The following is a 16,117-nucleotide window of genomic DNA, read 5'->3' on the forward strand; positions in this document are numbered from 1 at the left end:
GAGGCATCTGGGCCTGCGGACCTCTGGTGTGATTCCAGTGCAATGAACTATAATCTGTTGGGGTTCTTGGGGCAGCTGGCCTTTACATGCCCCGGCTCATTACATTTAAAACATTGTCCAGCTGACAGGTCACTGGGGCGAGGTGGGTTGCTGGAGAACGGTGTGGCGGGACGATAGTCTGGAGGGTTCCTTGTGGGGGCTAGTTGGGGCCTTGGGCTGCCCCCGGTAGTAGGATGTGGTCTGAGGTTGTCTCTTCTGGTATCCGCTCCAACTGCAACCAGTTTTGTTCCTCTCTCCTCCCTCCACCCGTTTTGTTCCAGCTTGCCCCGCCTCTCTGGCGGTCTGGGACTGCTCGTATCGATCAGCATAAGAAGAAAGACTTTCTGCTGAGTCCATTTCCTTATCCCATAAACACTGTTTTATTTCCTCCTTGGACATATTCAGGAATTTCTCCTGAGCTATCAAATCACACATTCTGTTAAAGCTAGTGACACCCCTTCCTTGGACCTATTTACCTAACAGATCCTTTATCTGGTTTAGATAAGCCACATTACTTAGTCCAGGCCCTCTCTTAAGGGTTCGAAATTTTACTCTAAGTTTAAGGTGTAATTTGAAATTGCTTTAAAACCAAATCCTTGAACTTATTATAGTCAGAAGCCTCATCAATAGGCATCTTATTGAATATGTCCAGAGCTCTTCCAGTCAATTTTGTGACCAATGTGGTCATCTTGTGAGCTTCAGGAATTTTATGGAGAGTGCACAGTCTCTCAAAGGTGAGAAAATATTCAGCAATATCACTGGATTCATCATACTGTGGACATAGTCGCTCCCATTTGTGGATCTTTGGGGAAGGATTGTTAGGGTTATCCAGTAGATTCCGCTCAGCCCTTACCTCTTACCTTCTCCATCTCTAGTTCGTGCTTCCTCTCTTTTTCCTTTGCCCCTATAGCTCTCCTGTGAGCAGCCTCTTGGTTCTTTTCTACCTCCATAGCTCTCTTTTGGGCTTCCTCTTGGTTTTTTTCTGACTCTTTCGCAGCCTCCATTTCTTTGTCCTTTGCCTCCATAGCTCTCCTGTGGGCAGCCTCTAGGGCTTTTTCTGCCTCTTTCGCTGCCTCCAGTCTGGTTAACTCCAATTTGTGTTGTGCCTTGGTTTCTGTCATGTTTGCCTCTCTGTTTTTAACTAACTTTACACCCGAGAGTTAGGAATAAAACAAACAAAAAACTTGGCTTGTAAAATTTTGCTGTGCTGTAACCGAATACCTATGTTCTCTGATAGTGATTGTCAGCCTACAGAAAAATCCTTAAAAAAACCCAAAACCTAACACCTTTGTCTCCAGGCAAATAGACAGAAAACCCCTCTAGTTGCTCTTAGGTAAAAAAACAAAAAAACTTCTTCAGGTCTGTGGAGACTTGTGAATTTCCCTGCAGTAGGTTAACTACCCTGCCTTTACGTAGAGAAAACTCCAGCTCACAAAAGACAATTCCCTTTTGTCTCTGCTCTGGCCCCCAGGCAGAGACAAAAAAAAACACCTCTAACTGCTTTCAGCTGAAAACCTGCTTTCCAGAAGCCCAAAGGGAAAAAAAATTCCTTTTTAAAATCTGTGCTTCTTGTTCAAAAAATCTCAAATTAATCTCAAAATGATTTCAGGTTAATCCCATTGCTCTGCCACCATGTCAAGATTCCTTCCCCACTCTGAACTCTAGGGTACAGATGTGGGGACCTGCATGAAAAACCCCCTAAGCTTATTTTTACCAGCTTAGGTTAAAACTTCCCCAAGGTACAAACTATTTTACCTTTTGCCCTTGGACTTTATTGCTGCCACCACCAAGCGTCTAACAAATATATAACAGGGAAAGAGCGTGCTTGGAAACGTCTTTCCCCCCCAAAATCCTCCCACACCATACACCCCCTTTCCTGGGGAAGGCTTGGTAAAAATCTTCACCAGTTTGCATAGGTGAATACAGACTCAAACCCTTGGATCTTAAGAACAATTTAAAAACAATCAGGTTCTTAAAAGAAGAATTTTAATTGAAGAAAAAGAATCATCTATGTAAAATCAAGATGGTAAATACCTTACAGGGTAATCAGATTCAAAACATAGAGAATGCCTCTAGGCAAAACCTTAAGTTACAAAAAGACACAAAAACAGGAATATACATTCCATTCAGCACAGCTTATTTTATCAGCCATTTAAACAAAACAGAATCTAATACATATCTAGCTAGATTACTTACTAAGTTCTAAGACTCCATTCCTTTTCTGTTCCTGGCCAAAAAAACCAAAACAAAAACACAGAGAGAACCTTTGTGTGTTCCCCCCCCCCCCCCCCCCAGCTTTGAAAGTATCTTGTCTCCTCTTTGGTCATTTTAGTCAGGTGCCAGCGAGGTTATCCTAGCTTCTTAACCCTTTATAGGTTAAAGGGTTTTTCCTCCGGCCAGGAGGGATTTTAAAGGTGTTTACCCTTCCCTTTATATTTATGACAGGTGCTGATTTCAAAGGAGGACATTCCAGACTCAGGAGTTAAAAGAGTAGAAATCTCATTTTTCTATGTGCCTCTCTAAAATCGCTTGTTTGAATCTCCTCAAAACAGGCAAACCTTTGTCGTACGCTAAGAGACACATGAGAAACTTCATGTGAATTGGGTTTGTTTTAAGACATTTAGTAGAGGGTGGGAAGAAAAAATGTATCCTTGTGTTGAAATGCAAGTTACTACCTTAACTGTGGAGAGAATTTATACAGAGGAGTTTATCCTCTTACTCGTAGTAGATCTTTGGAATGTAGTAAGAAATAGGACTTATTTTGTTTCCTTTTTTTAAAAATTGTCATTCCAAGTATATCTTGCCATCTAAATGAGTTAATTTAGACCGGGAAGGATTTTTAAATGTAAAAGTAACACTTAAGGGTCCAGACTCTTCAGACCTGGAGTGCTTGGAGTCTTTCTCAAGCAACGTCCTGAAATAAAGAAATGTGGCTGGGAGATATAAAATCACTTGTCTGGCCCAGCTGCAGAGACTGTGCGTGGGTTTCTTCATTGCACACTTTGGGGAGAGTTCATGCAAATAGGAACTAGTGGGCCTCTCTAATGAACTAAATATAGTGTGTACTGTAACTGTATGTATGCATTGCACAAACACCACTTGGTATATGCTCCTCCTCTTCATTGGGAAGCAGAGATTACTTCACGTTCAAAATTCAGTACTAAAATAATGCAATGGGTTATGATTGGCTTTTTCCCCCTTATTTATCTATAGTACACTAGACCAGCCTCTGATGTCAACATGCTTGGAGAAATGATGTTTGGCTCAGTGGCAATGAGTTACAAAGGTTCTACCTTGAAAATCCACTACATACGGTAAGTGAGTTTCCTCTTCTAGGATTATCCATATTGCCAAATGCTTGGAAATGGGGAAGGAGAAGGTACTGGAACTGTTGAGTCACTGAGATGATGATTGTTTATCCTTTCAGCTCTCCTCCGCAGCTTATGATAAGTAAAGTGTTCTCAGCCAGAGTGGGAAGCTTCAGTGGAAGCACAAATAAGTAAGTTTGGTTGTTTCTTGTCATTTCTCACTCTCATTTTAGATTTCTTCTATCACTGCTCCTAAGGTTGGTCTCTATAAAAGCTCGTAAAACCAAATGACCAAATGTCTGCTGGCAGTGAGTGAAAGGGGGAGAGAGTGAGACTGTTTATGAGCAGTATTCACGTGCTGAGCTCTAGCTGTCCCATGAAGGCTAGAGGGCAATAGGATCGTTCAGGGTCCAGCTACACTGGAATAAATGACTCGCGGCATGGCAGCAGCTGGCCCAGGTCAGCTGACTTGGGCTCATGCGGCTTAGGCTGTAGGGCTAAAAATTGCAGTGTAGATGGTTCAGCTGGAGCTCAGGTTATGAGGCCCTCCCCCATTATGGGGTCCTAGAGCTTGGGCTCCAGGCCAAGCCTGAACAGCTTCACAGCTATTTTACAGCCCCACATCCCAAGCCCAATGAACCAGTCCGATGACCCAGGCCAGCAATGGGTGTTTAATTACGGTGTATATGTACCCTTTGACTCTTTAAGTGTGCTCTGGATGAGCAATGGGTGAAACTCAAAGTTTAGAGGCCTGCATAAACATTCAAAGGCTTAGTGTCTCTATCTTCAGTAACAACTTCCCACTGCCAACAGGTTGCCTTTTTAATATAATGAGGAAGGTGTGCATATATTTTTCTACATCTCTCTCTCTCTCTCTCTCCACATTCAAAAATGGCTGATGAGATTTTGCTCCATTCCCCTCTACCTCTCAAAATCACTGTGGGCAAAGACCAAACATGGAAAGTTAGTTAATTCTGAAAGGTACAGTCTTAAAGCTTAACAGTCCTCCGCAATCTATTTTCCATTATAAATATCTGTTATAATTGTCAAGGTTCCCTCCCAGCCCTGAGCTCTAGGGTACAGGGGACCAGCATGAAAGACCTCCTAGGCTTATTTCTACCAGCTTAGGTTAAAAACTTCCCCAAGGCACAAATACTTCCTTGTCCTTGGATGGGGACTGCTGCCACTACCAAGTGAGTTAGACAAAGATTCAGAAAAAGGACCACTTTGAGTTCCTGTTTCCCTAAAATATCCCCCCAAGTCCCTTCACCCTCTTCCCCCCCCCCACCTCCATTTGAAAGTATCTTTTTTTTTTTTTTTTCCCCCCATTGGTCCTTCTGGTCAGGTGCCAGCCAGGTTATTTGAGCTTCTTAACACCTTACAGGTAAGGAGGAATTCTAGGCTACCCTTATCTGTATGGTTATGACAATAATATAGGAATATCTGCTAATCTTTAAGCTTGGGGTGGTGAGTTAGATTTACATAACAAAGCAAATAAACAGAGTGTAGTTTGATGTTAGTGGAAGCTATTCTATCCCCCTTCTTAGAAATTTTGATATTTCTCCCTTTTTAGCTTGCAAGATAGCTTTGAATACATCAACCAAGATCCCAGTCTTGGAAAACTGAGCTCTAATCAAAATGGTTTGGGCACTTGCCGTAGTGGAAGTAATCTAGGTAAATATTTCTTTATTTTATTTTAAAAAAATCTTTTCCTGATGAGACCATCTGTTTTTGTTTTTGTTTGTTTTTTTCTTTTAAATTATTTCCCCCTGCGTTGTCTTTAATTGTTTTTTGTTTGTTTGTTTGTCTTGCGTTCTCTCTGCGTTGCTGTTTTAGGTGTGTTACAGCTGTGCAGCAGCAAAGTGCTGCAGGGTGTATCTGAAGGAGTTCCCCTCCGGCTCATCCGGAGTGCTTCTTTCTTTGCAGGTTTGTGTGGAATGCTGAGCACACTGTGACCCACCCACCCACAGTAACCCAGCTTCTTCTGAATCTTGTCAGGAGGTCCATAATTACACTCTAGAAACGAAGGGCTAAAGTGACAAAGATATTGATGATAGACACATATTGGCTTTATATTTTGACTCAAGCCTTCTGGAAATACCAGGCTGCATTAAATTGCTTCCTGTTCTTCCCTCCCACTTCTACCACAAATGTTCACATTAAGGAAACTTCCTAATGTAATGTGTATTCAATAATAAGTGAGCCCTTATGTTTCTAAGAGGATTTATGTTTCCTGGTCTACACTTGATCTCTTGCTGGTGTGCCGTTCCCTTTTGCTTCTTTCCCTCTTTGCTTTCCTTCCATATCTTCTGACCTGTGGATTTTTTTTCACTGGATGGCAACTCTTTTAAGACATTATTGAACTGAATCTGGAAGTGTTTAAGTTTTGACTTTACAATATTAAAGGCTTTATCTTAAATTCGAAAGTAGCATTTAGTCTCCTTTACACATGTAAAGATCCTTTTACAGGCCTGACTAGTACTCGTGCTGTTGGGGAAACCTTGGATCTAATTGATCCTGTTGATTTCAAAAATGAAAAGTTACTTCACTTCTCTCTCAAATCTTGCATGCTTCATAAGTTAAATGAATATGTGCTACTAACACTTACCGGTGATCTACACTGGATTGAGTTTTTGCTTCATTCTATAAAACAAGCATAGCGGTTAATTTAAAAACAACTGAAACTGATATTCCGTATAAAGTATTGTTAGCCTCTTCAATGCCAGTGATGCTACAAAAATAAACTAACTCAGGATTTTCAAACGTAACTAGAGATTTTGGGTGCTCCCATTTTGGGGTATTCTACCTGAGACACTTTCATGGGGCTGATTCTCAGCTGTGTGACTTTTTCAGTGTATATAAATTCATGTTCTGATTCCTACAGGTATTTAGAAAGTATTTTAGTCTAAAATAAAAAAATTCAATCCCACTAGTAGTGTTCAGTATTGAAATATTGCTTGCTATCACCTCTTCAAACACTGAATTTTTTTATCTGCCCACACACTGTGGACATAGCTATTGCTTAAATTAACTGCACTGGATGTGACTTTGCTGTATGTGTGGTCTTTAAACATAGACTTTGCTTAACATTGACAAACAATATGAGGCAGCATGTAATGTTTTCTGTTGATCTGATCTGTTTACTTTAGCACATAGCACACCTGTTGATATGCCTAGCAGAGGGCAAAATGAGGACAGAGACAGCGGCATTGCTCGGTCAGGTATCTGTGTTTCTTTTTCTCCCATTTGATGAAAGCAAAGCTTTTTAGCAGAGTGACTCAACAGATTCAGGTTTTGCCCAGTGGGGTGGAGTTTGGATATCGCTGCTTATAGCACATCCACATGAACTTGTGGATCTGTTGAGCCGTTCCCTTCCCTATGAACTAGGTTTCTGCTCATCCGCTCTGCTGCTGGGACATACTCTTCCCCTTCTCCCCTACAAATCAGTAAGAAAGGGGATGTGTCTTCTGATACTCTGCCTTTACAACATTAACTCATTTGGTTCTCATCTATGTAATACTTCAGTAATATAAACGTATAAGTTAGGGAAGAAATCAACAGTAGCGCTTCCACTAAAGAAAAGAAGGGGGAGGATTTTTGCTCAGTGGGAGGAAAAGCAGTGGGTAGAGGTTGGCCTGCCTGTCATGACTGGCAACATCTCTTAGGACAGATTGCTTCAGAGGAGTAGAAAGCCAGCACAGAGGAGAGAGACTCCATCAATGTAGTCTCCACTACATATAACATTCTGGTGCTGTTAAGAAAAAAGTCTCCTACTATGTTAAGGCAGTAAGAATAATTAAAATAATTATGATTTCACCTGCTGGGAATGAGTCAGACTGAAAGGAAAACTGCTGTTTTTTAAAAAAAATGAGAGAACCAAAAGGCAAAAATTATACTCATGTTAACCTGGCCAAAGGGAAAAGTATTATTTACTCGGCACCCTACAAAATGTTCATGTGTGTGTTTCTTGACAGCATCTCTGAGCAGTCTTTTGATTACACCGTTTCCATCACCAAGTTCCTCATCCTCCTCTTCCAGCAGCTACCAGCGCCGCTGGCTCCGAAGTCAAACGACGAGTTTAGAAAATGGAATTATTCCAAGGTGGTGAGTGTTGTGAGCTTCTCCCTGCTGGAATACAATAGCAATTGGGTTGCATTTGCTGAAATTGGCCAAGTCTCTGTTCTTAATGGGGCAAGTCAATTTCATGTTTTTTTCTCCTAGTAACAGTCTGATCTCTCCTACATCCTAGTGTTGTTTAAGATTATTACAAATGAGTGGCTACAAAATGAGGTTGAAAATGAACACATTTCAAATGAAGGATTATCATTTATCTCTGAGGCACCCATTCAAACAAGAAAATTAAACTCTCAGCTGTTACTGGAAGAACAGAGCTACCTACTGACATGGGGGAGAATGTAACACCATAGGTGGCACAATTATATTCTACTATAACAACCTGATTAGTGACTAGTTAACAAAACTCTGGTGCAATAGACCATGACAACTCTCTTGGTATGTACAGGATGCCTCAAGCGTGATTTTGGCACAACTTGAAAAAAGAGAGTGATGACCCAAAGCTTGGCTATAATAACTTCAGTACATTTGCCACTGGTCTGACAAAAATGTCATGGGGTGCATCAAGACTTGGCTTCTAGACAGTCTTGCTTTTTCATAGCAAGATGGGCAATGCCTCTCCACTACCTCCCTCACTCACAAATGGACCTGCATATGTGCATGCGTGCTTACAGGCCTGAAGCCAGTGGACCCCTCTCTGTGCAGATTAGGAACAGTGTGAACTGGATGCAAACTTTGGGAATTGGCTTTCATTCTCTCCCCTTGCCCTCCAGTGTGGTGGAAGTTACCTGGAAAAGGTCATCCAACTTAATGCTGTATTCAGTTTTTAGGGAAGCTGAGGTCAGCCACTGCTAAGGAGCTGGAGGTGCTAGGGGCTGATAACCCTGTCCACTTGTGGATTCTGAGGGTTTTCCAGGCTCATGCAAGTGCTCCCGTAGCCTTTACCAAGGAGATGCAAAGCCCATTTCTCCCCAATGAGATGACATAGTTGATTCTCTTACAGAGATTCCATGTACAGATTTCCCACATGAAAAGCCCCCTCTGTGGCTTTTACTGTTGGAAGGGATACTTAGCCAATGGGTCACAGGTTGTCTTAGCCTGTTTAACTTGTATATTTATTAAGTGCCCTACAAACACCTTGGAAGAACCATTTACATGCCCCATATCTCTGTTCCATTAATCATTGCTACAGACAGATATTTTGGATGCTATACTACAGTGACTTTCTTTTGGTCTGTGGGCCAAATAAATTATCCTGAAACCCACCATATGAAAAAGCGACCTCAAGTTCAAAAACTAATGTAATGCACAAGGCATTGGGTAGTTAATTAAATTGTGTTCAATTTAGATCATCTTATAGTGATCAGTTAAATTAGTGTAAAAAGATTCTTTGATTAAAATCTCATTTAAAGAGGCATTTTAAAAAAAAAGTTCATTCTCAAATATATTTCAGTGTTTTTGTAACTGAAAGTGGTAACTTCTTATCCGTAAAGACAAAAATTAAGCCTGCTTGCTGAACATTAGTTTCTCTGTTCTTGGTGTAGTATTTGCAGTATGCAGCATCAAATCTTTCTCCAGAGGTAAATGACTTCTGTGCATTTGCTTTCATCACAGCCAGAGTCGAGAAGGAAATTGCACAAAGATATTTTAGATCCAATAGTTAGGCTGTCAAGCATTACAGGTGTTGTTGCTATGTTCAAACGTTCATTTGTTCAAACAATCAAGTACCACTGAAACAATGAATTTTTGCTATTGATCTCAATAGGAGCTGAATCTGTGCTTTAATTCATACAGCTAAAACTGCACAGCATCTGACCGATCTTTAGACCAACTGCCCAAAGAAAATAGAACTTCTATCTGCAGCTCCATATGGTTACTTGTCAGTCGAGCACAATTAGCAGCTTTGTTGAAAAGGGTTCTCACACAGTCAGACTTCTGTTTCTCAATCTCAAACTATGGGAAACTGTACAAGAACTCAGTTTGCAATGTTTCTTGTATGTTGATTTACTGTCCCTTTCACAAAGTCCATGGGAATATTTATTTTTGCACAAAAGTTACTAAGGAGTTCAAATGAGGTTATCATCTTGAGCTCTTGTTTCCCACAAGCTCAGTTTTCTCTTTAATGACTCTGTGTGGTGACAAATTTAGTATATTCAACTCATCAAATAGATCAGCCAGAAAACAGTTTCTGCTTAGAATGAGTTTCCAAAAATGCACAGGCCTCAGTTAAAATAGCCAGCTTTTGCCTTGTCTTTTTGCCCGCCTTTTTGCTTGTTTCAACTGAAGTGTAGTCAGTATGGATTTAACAACATCTATCTAAGGCTTTCCTTTTTTAAAAAAAAAATGAAAATGCTACGAATTTACCAGTAGTATTTTTAGAGATTGGCACAATATTATACGCTCTGAAACGTTCTTTTAGTTCAGTTAATTGCAATGACTTCTCCAAAGCCAGCAACGTCAGTAGACTCAGAGTTGCATTGCACATATCTTTTATTTTCTGATGTGGTTTTCTGACAATCCTTTGGCATCTGACAGCATTATTGGCGATTGGGTGCATTTAAACTATGCAAGATTACTCCCTCCTTTCCACCCTGAAACATGACTTCAGTGACCTTGATAATGGACGGTAGGATATATACCTTGCCAGTTACATGACGCTGTATTGTAATAGTCTGTTTTAAAAAAAAAAAAAAAAAGCTGTAAAGGCATTCTATGCTGTATTTCTGAGACAGAAGTAGCTTTTTGAAAAGCACTGTTCTGGTTTATGGCAGTTAAAAGCCTCAAAACTACTGGCTTTCTGGCATGTTCATTATGAGGTATTTGGGTGTCTTTTTGCAGGGTAGGTTTCAGAGTAGCAGCCGTGTTAGTCTGTATTCGCAAAAAGAAAAGGAGTACTTGTGGCACCTTAGAGACTAACACATTTATTTGAGCGTAAGCTACAGCTCACCCACTGAATGCATCCAATGAAGTTAGCTGTAGCTCACGAAAGCTTATGCTCAAATAAATGTGTTAGTCTCTAAGGTGCCACAAGTACTCCTTTTCTTATTGCAGGGTAGACATAGTCACAATGCCTTTAGAAATTCATTGTGGTCAGTAAATGTAGGGATCAGACTGGCCTGCGAAGGAGCAGCTACCAATAGGTGCTCATTTAATCTCTTCTTGGCATCTCTATCTTGTGTTGTAGACTCAAAATTTCCCCTTAAATAGGTTCTCTAGTCTTTATAGCTGAGACCATAACCATCAAAATGTAAACGGAGTTCAACTGTCTGCCTGTATCTGCCATAGCTCTGGCACTTGCGAACTTTCTCCTCGTGATAGGACGTTAACCCTAAAAACTTAATGTCAGCATGGTTAACTATTCCATTGCTGATCCTAGCTTACAGGAAATGAAACCGTTTTATGAGGGTCTACACGCTCTACTGTAAGCAATGTCTCATTTTGGTGTTGAGTGAGCTGAGCATCAGAGATAGCCACGACTTATTTTTTCCAGTCAGACCCCTAAGTATATGTAAAGCTAGATGGTTTTCATCATGGACCATCAGTTTCTTGCTCTCTGACTCCAAACACTTTCTGATGACTTGTCTCTCTCTCTCTTGATCATATGCCTGGTGCTGCATTCACAAGTTGCTGCATACTGTACTCATTGACACCTTGGAACTCCCAGTGTTTGAGAGATGGTGCCTAGAAGTTAAAGCTATCACAACCCGATGAGGAGGGGACAACCCATGACTGGCTTCTGGGTCATACCTTACAGGCTGAGAAGTCCTGCACTATTCCACCATGTATTTCTGTGGTTTCTATTGAGATTACTTTGTGCAGTTGCCATGACTTAGTTTGTGGCTGATTGGAGCAGGAAGCAAAGCTCTTAAGTGATATAAAATTACTCCTTGAAACTCAGGGATGCTGCCATAAGATAGAACAAGATAGAAAGGGAACAGAGAGGACTGGTAGGAGTGGGAAAGTGAAAGTAGCGACATTACCTGTTTAACTTGGTTCTGTTTAGCTCTACACAAAACAACTGCAAAAAAAAAAGTGTGGTTTGTTTTTTTTTACTTGGAGAGAGCTATCCTGATGTCACGTCCTAGCAGAGATAAGGCAGAGGCAGTTTTTACCTGGATGCAGGTAATTGAGGTCAAGACAACATGGCCACACACTTACTGCTTACCGACTAGCTACATCGAGCGGGGGAAATGAGTGTGTTGTCTCCACTAGCATTTTATATCAAGATACGTGACTCAAGTTAGTATCAAAGTGGTGATGGTTTGTCTTCAGTAAAGGCTTTACTTCTCAATTAGTAAGCTTATGGAGTAGATACTTAATCTCTGTACAAATAACAAACAAATTTTCTGAATTCTGCCATGAACAGGATTATGTGAATTTAATAAGATGTTTTTGAGGTTATGGAGCTGAACTGGGACTCAGCCGACCAGGATTCACTTTCCAGATCTGCCACGGACTTCCTTTGTGACCTTTGGGAAGTTATGTGCTGTGTGCTTTCATTGCCCATCTGTAAAATGGCAGTAATAGCCCCTACCACACAGCGGTATTATGATAAATGTACTAATTCTTATCAGGCATTTGAAATACCCACACAGAAGTGTTTTCAGGGGTTCTGTTTATGGGTGCTATTCCTAGAGGAAAGCTTTAATGAAAAGGTGTCTTGCATTCTAGCAAAGGGTTCCGAAGTTTGAGTTGTGCCACTGAGAACGTTCTGCTATCTGAGTGAGTGACATTTTTAAGTAGGGAAGTAAGCGGGGGCAAAATTTTTGCAGGGCATTGAAGGAGACTTGGAGGTATGGTTAGAATCTCTTGCTGGCATACAGAACTATGCATCGTATACAAATGTAGGAAACACACAGGGTAACTGGCCTACCATTTCTCTCATTGCAGGTCCACTGAAGAGACTTTTAGCGTGGCTGATGAAAGCTGCAGTTCCAATCCTGCTATGATTCGGAGGAAAAAAATTGCCATCAGCATAATTTTCTCTCTGCCTGAAGGAGAAGATGCACAGAGGAACTTCCAGGACTTCTTTTTCTCTCACTTCCCTCTATTTGAATCCCATATGAACAAGTTAAAGAGTGCAATTGAAAAGGTACAGAATGCTATTTAGTGGAGTCTGAAGAATAAGCACTAAGTAGGGATGGAATATTCTAGAGCCTAGAAAGGCATAAATAACCACAGGGTGAAGCCAACCTGCAGACTGAGCCCTGCATGGGGGGTAGCACATAGCTTTTCTGCCTTACTAACTGCATTGGAAAAAGTTGTGCCTCAGGACCACAGTCCTTCCCTAGGTTCTCTCCTTGCATTGGAAGGAGGATTTGGGGGTAGGGGTGGTCCTTTTCTCCCATTTAGATGTTTTTTCAACTGGTTGATGCATTATGGGAGAGTGTGCATGCTTGCTTTGAAAGGGCTGGTGGGGAGGAGAGTATCTGGTGTACAGCCCTTTCTCTCCTCCCGCCACGCACCTAGTCACATGTCCTAGATTGGTTTTACACAGTCACACACGGGGATGTGGGCAGCTCTTGCTATCCTAAGTGGCCGCATAGCATCAGGGCTCGAGCCACAATGTCTGTTCATCAATTCAGACACGTTGATGAGCCTATAAAGATGATATAAACTATTTTTGCATTCTTTAAGATGTCACTTTTTATTGTTCAAGGCCATGATCCTCTGTAGAAAAATAGCAGAATCCAGCCTAAGAGTACAGGTTTATATCAGCCGTGTCACGGATGCCCTGGGAGAATTCAGGTGAGCTGTTGTTACACCATATGATAGGAGAAGCTGGTAGCACGGCCTAAAGTTAAGGTCACCTGGTATTTCCTGTTGTAAGACCCTGTTTTTTCAATAACTTTGCCAAACTCAAATCATTTGGGCTAAATTTTTCCAAGTTAGGTGTCTGCCTCAGACTGAAATTGTTTGGAAAACTTCAGCAAAAATGGTTCTGCCATTTGTGAGTGACCATAGGGGAAAATGCATTGTATTCCTATATTTAAAAAATTCTTACAGCTGTTGTGCTGAGAAACTTGAATGCTTCCCTGTTTTGAAGCAGGTACTTGAAATTTGGCGGGGGGGTGGTGCCTTTTTTGCCATCCCTGTGAAAATCCACCCAAATGTGGCCCGGCTATAAGTCTTTGAAAAATCTTAGTTCACACATGCTCAGTAGAGATTTACTAGTCTGGTAGCTAATCTCTCCTCATGGCTTGTACCTGCCGACTGGACTGCATGTGCACAATCTCCACAGAATAAAGGAGCATGCTTCAGCTCATGCACTGAATAAGACTTTCCCTGCAATTGCTCCCCCAGGCTGCAAAAGGCAGCTGTGGTGTCAGATAGTGGAACTGATAGCAGGGAGACTGTTTCCTGTGCTCTAAATGCCCCTGCCTTGGTCCCCCCCCACATCAGTCCCTTAGCAACCAGGTGAGGAGGAGAGGGGGGGGAACACCTAATTGGAATGCAGAGGTTGGAGGAAGGAGGCAGGCAGGAGCTGGAGGGTGGGAGTGGAGGTGATAAGGTGGAAGATGGATGGGAGCAGAAGGAGACAGGCTGGGAGCACAAGGGCAGAAGGGTCTATAACCATTAGAGAACACTCTCCTCCGATTGAACCCAGGAGCCATGAGTCTAACAACCCTCTGCTGTCAGCAGGTAGCTGTGAAATCCACTGGCAAAGTGTGTGTCTGATCCCCCTGTAGTCACTTGTCCACACAGAGGATAACAGCCTATTAGTGCTATCAGTTACTTTATTAGCTTAAGTGATATAGGTCCGTTCTGTGGATCTAAGGTCCAAACTGATGACTCAGAGTCCCATTTAATCTTAATCTGGTCCCCTTGCGCATATGAGGATAGTCTTTTTAACACCATGATCACAAACTACTTTTTCTTCAAGACCTCTGCCTCATTTAAAGCTCAGCATGAACTGTGCTCTGGGAATGAATCAGGATTATATAATAAAGGAGAGTGTTGCCAGTAGGGCTCCTGCTTCTTTACTTCCAGATGTTGGAAGGTGTGTAGTGACAGAAGAGGGGTATGGCACACAGGAACATAAAGGACAGTCTCATGGTTAAGGCAGTTGAGTGCTGCCTGCAGGATTAGATTCTATTCCTGCCTGGGCCACAGAGTTCTTGTGTGATGCTAGGAAAGCTACTTGAACCAATTTTTCACAGGTGGTCACTAATTATGTGTGCCTCATATTTTGGGTGCCTGACTCACTCTCCTGGGGCCTGATATGCAGAAGTGTGCTGAGCACTCAAATCATAGAATCACAGAATCATAGACTTTAAGGTCAGAAGGGACCATTATGATCGTCAAGTCTCACCTGCACAATGCAGGCCACAGAATCTCACCCACCCGCTCCTGTAACAAACCCCTAACCTATGTCTGAGCTATTGAAGTCCTCAAATCATGGTTTAAAGGCTTGAAGGTGCAGAGAATCCTCCAGCAAGTGACCCATGCCCCATGCTGCAGAGGAAGGTGAAAAACCCCCAGGGCCTCTGCCAATCTGCTCTGGAGGAAAATTCCTTCCTGACCCCCAATATGGCGATCAGCTAAACCCTGAGCATGTGGGCAAGACTCACCAGCCAGACACCCAGGAAAGAATTCTCTGTAGTAACTCAGATCACACCCCATCTAACATCCCATCACAGACCATTGGGCATATATACCACTAATAGTCAAAGATCAATTAATTGCCAAAATTAGGCTATCCAATCATACCATCTCCTCCATAAACTTATCAAGTTTTGTCTTGAAGCCAGATATGTCTTTTGCCCCCACTGCTCCCCTTGGAAGGCCGTTCCAGAACTTCACTCCTCTGATGGTTAAAAACCTTAGTCTAATTTCAAGTCTAAACTTCCTGGTGGCCAGTTTAAATCCATTTGTTCTTGTGTCCACACTGGTAGTGAGCTTAAATAATTCCTCTCCCCCATGGTATTTATCCCTCTGATATATTTATAGAGAGAAATCATATCTCCCCTCAACCTTCTTTTGGTTAGGCTAAACAAGCCAAGCTTTTTGAGTCTCCTTTCATAAGACAGGTTTTTCATTCCTCGGATCATCCCAGTTGCCCTTCTGTGTACCTGTTCCAGTTTGAATTCATCCTTCTTAAACATGGGAGACCAGAACTGCACACAGTATTCCAGATGAGGTCTCACTAGTGCCTTGTATAATGGTACTAACACATTATCTCTACTGGAAATACCTCGCCTGATGCATCCTAAGACCGCATTAGCTTTTTCCACGGCCATATCATATTGGCGGCTCATAGTCATCCTGTGATCAACCAATACTCCGAGGTCCTTCTCCTCCTCTGTTACTTCCAAGTGATGTGTCCCCAGCTTATAACAAATTTTTTTGTTATTAATCCCTAAATGCATGACCTTGCACTTTTCACTACTAAATTTCATCCTATTACTATTACTCCAGTTTACAAGGTCATCCAGATCTTCCTGTATGATATCCTGGTCCTTCTCTGTAGTGGCAATACCTCCCAGCTTTGTGTCATCCGCAAACTTTATTAGCACATTCCCGCTTTTTGTGCCAAGGTCAGTAATAAAAAGATCAAACCCAAAACCGATCCCTGAGGAACTTCCAGCCTGACAGTTCACCTTTCAGCGTGACCCATTGTAGTCTCCCCTTTAACCAGTTCCTTATCCACCTTTCAATTTTCATGTTGTTCCCCATCTTTTCCAATTTAGCTGATA

General features: G+C 41.8%; 1 protein-coding gene across 4 annotated transcripts in view; it reads left to right on the top strand.

Moving 5' to 3' along the window:
• The window catches only part of FNIP2 (folliculin interacting protein 2), a 90,089-nt gene that overhangs the window by 47,748 nt on the left and 26,224 nt on the right, over nucleotides 1-16,117 (top strand). For 2 of the 4 annotated variants that reach the window (XM_073341493.1, XM_078852495.1), the window contains exons 4-11: nucleotides 3,253-3,353; nucleotides 3,467-3,538; nucleotides 4,921-5,021; nucleotides 5,184-5,273; nucleotides 6,497-6,568; nucleotides 7,322-7,451; nucleotides 12,312-12,513; nucleotides 13,081-13,169. In XM_073341493.1, the coding sequence (XP_073197594.1) occupies nucleotides 3,253-3,353; nucleotides 3,467-3,538; nucleotides 4,921-5,021; nucleotides 5,184-5,273; nucleotides 6,497-6,568; nucleotides 7,322-7,451; nucleotides 12,312-12,513; nucleotides 13,081-13,169 (857 nt within the window). Of the gene's footprint in view, nucleotides 1-3,252; nucleotides 3,354-3,466; nucleotides 3,539-3,847; nucleotides 4,329-4,920; nucleotides 5,022-5,183; nucleotides 5,274-6,496; nucleotides 6,569-7,321; nucleotides 7,452-12,311; nucleotides 12,514-13,080; nucleotides 13,170-16,117 lie in introns of those variants that run through there. The other 2 variants (XM_073341496.1, XM_073341498.2) reach the window with 2 other exon arrangements.

This window comes from Lepidochelys kempii, chromosome 4 (genome assembly GCF_965140285.1).
Source record: "Lepidochelys kempii isolate rLepKem1 chromosome 4, rLepKem1.hap1, whole genome shotgun sequence".
Classification (NCBI taxonomy): domain Eukaryota; kingdom Metazoa; phylum Chordata; order Testudines; family Cheloniidae; genus Lepidochelys; species Lepidochelys kempii.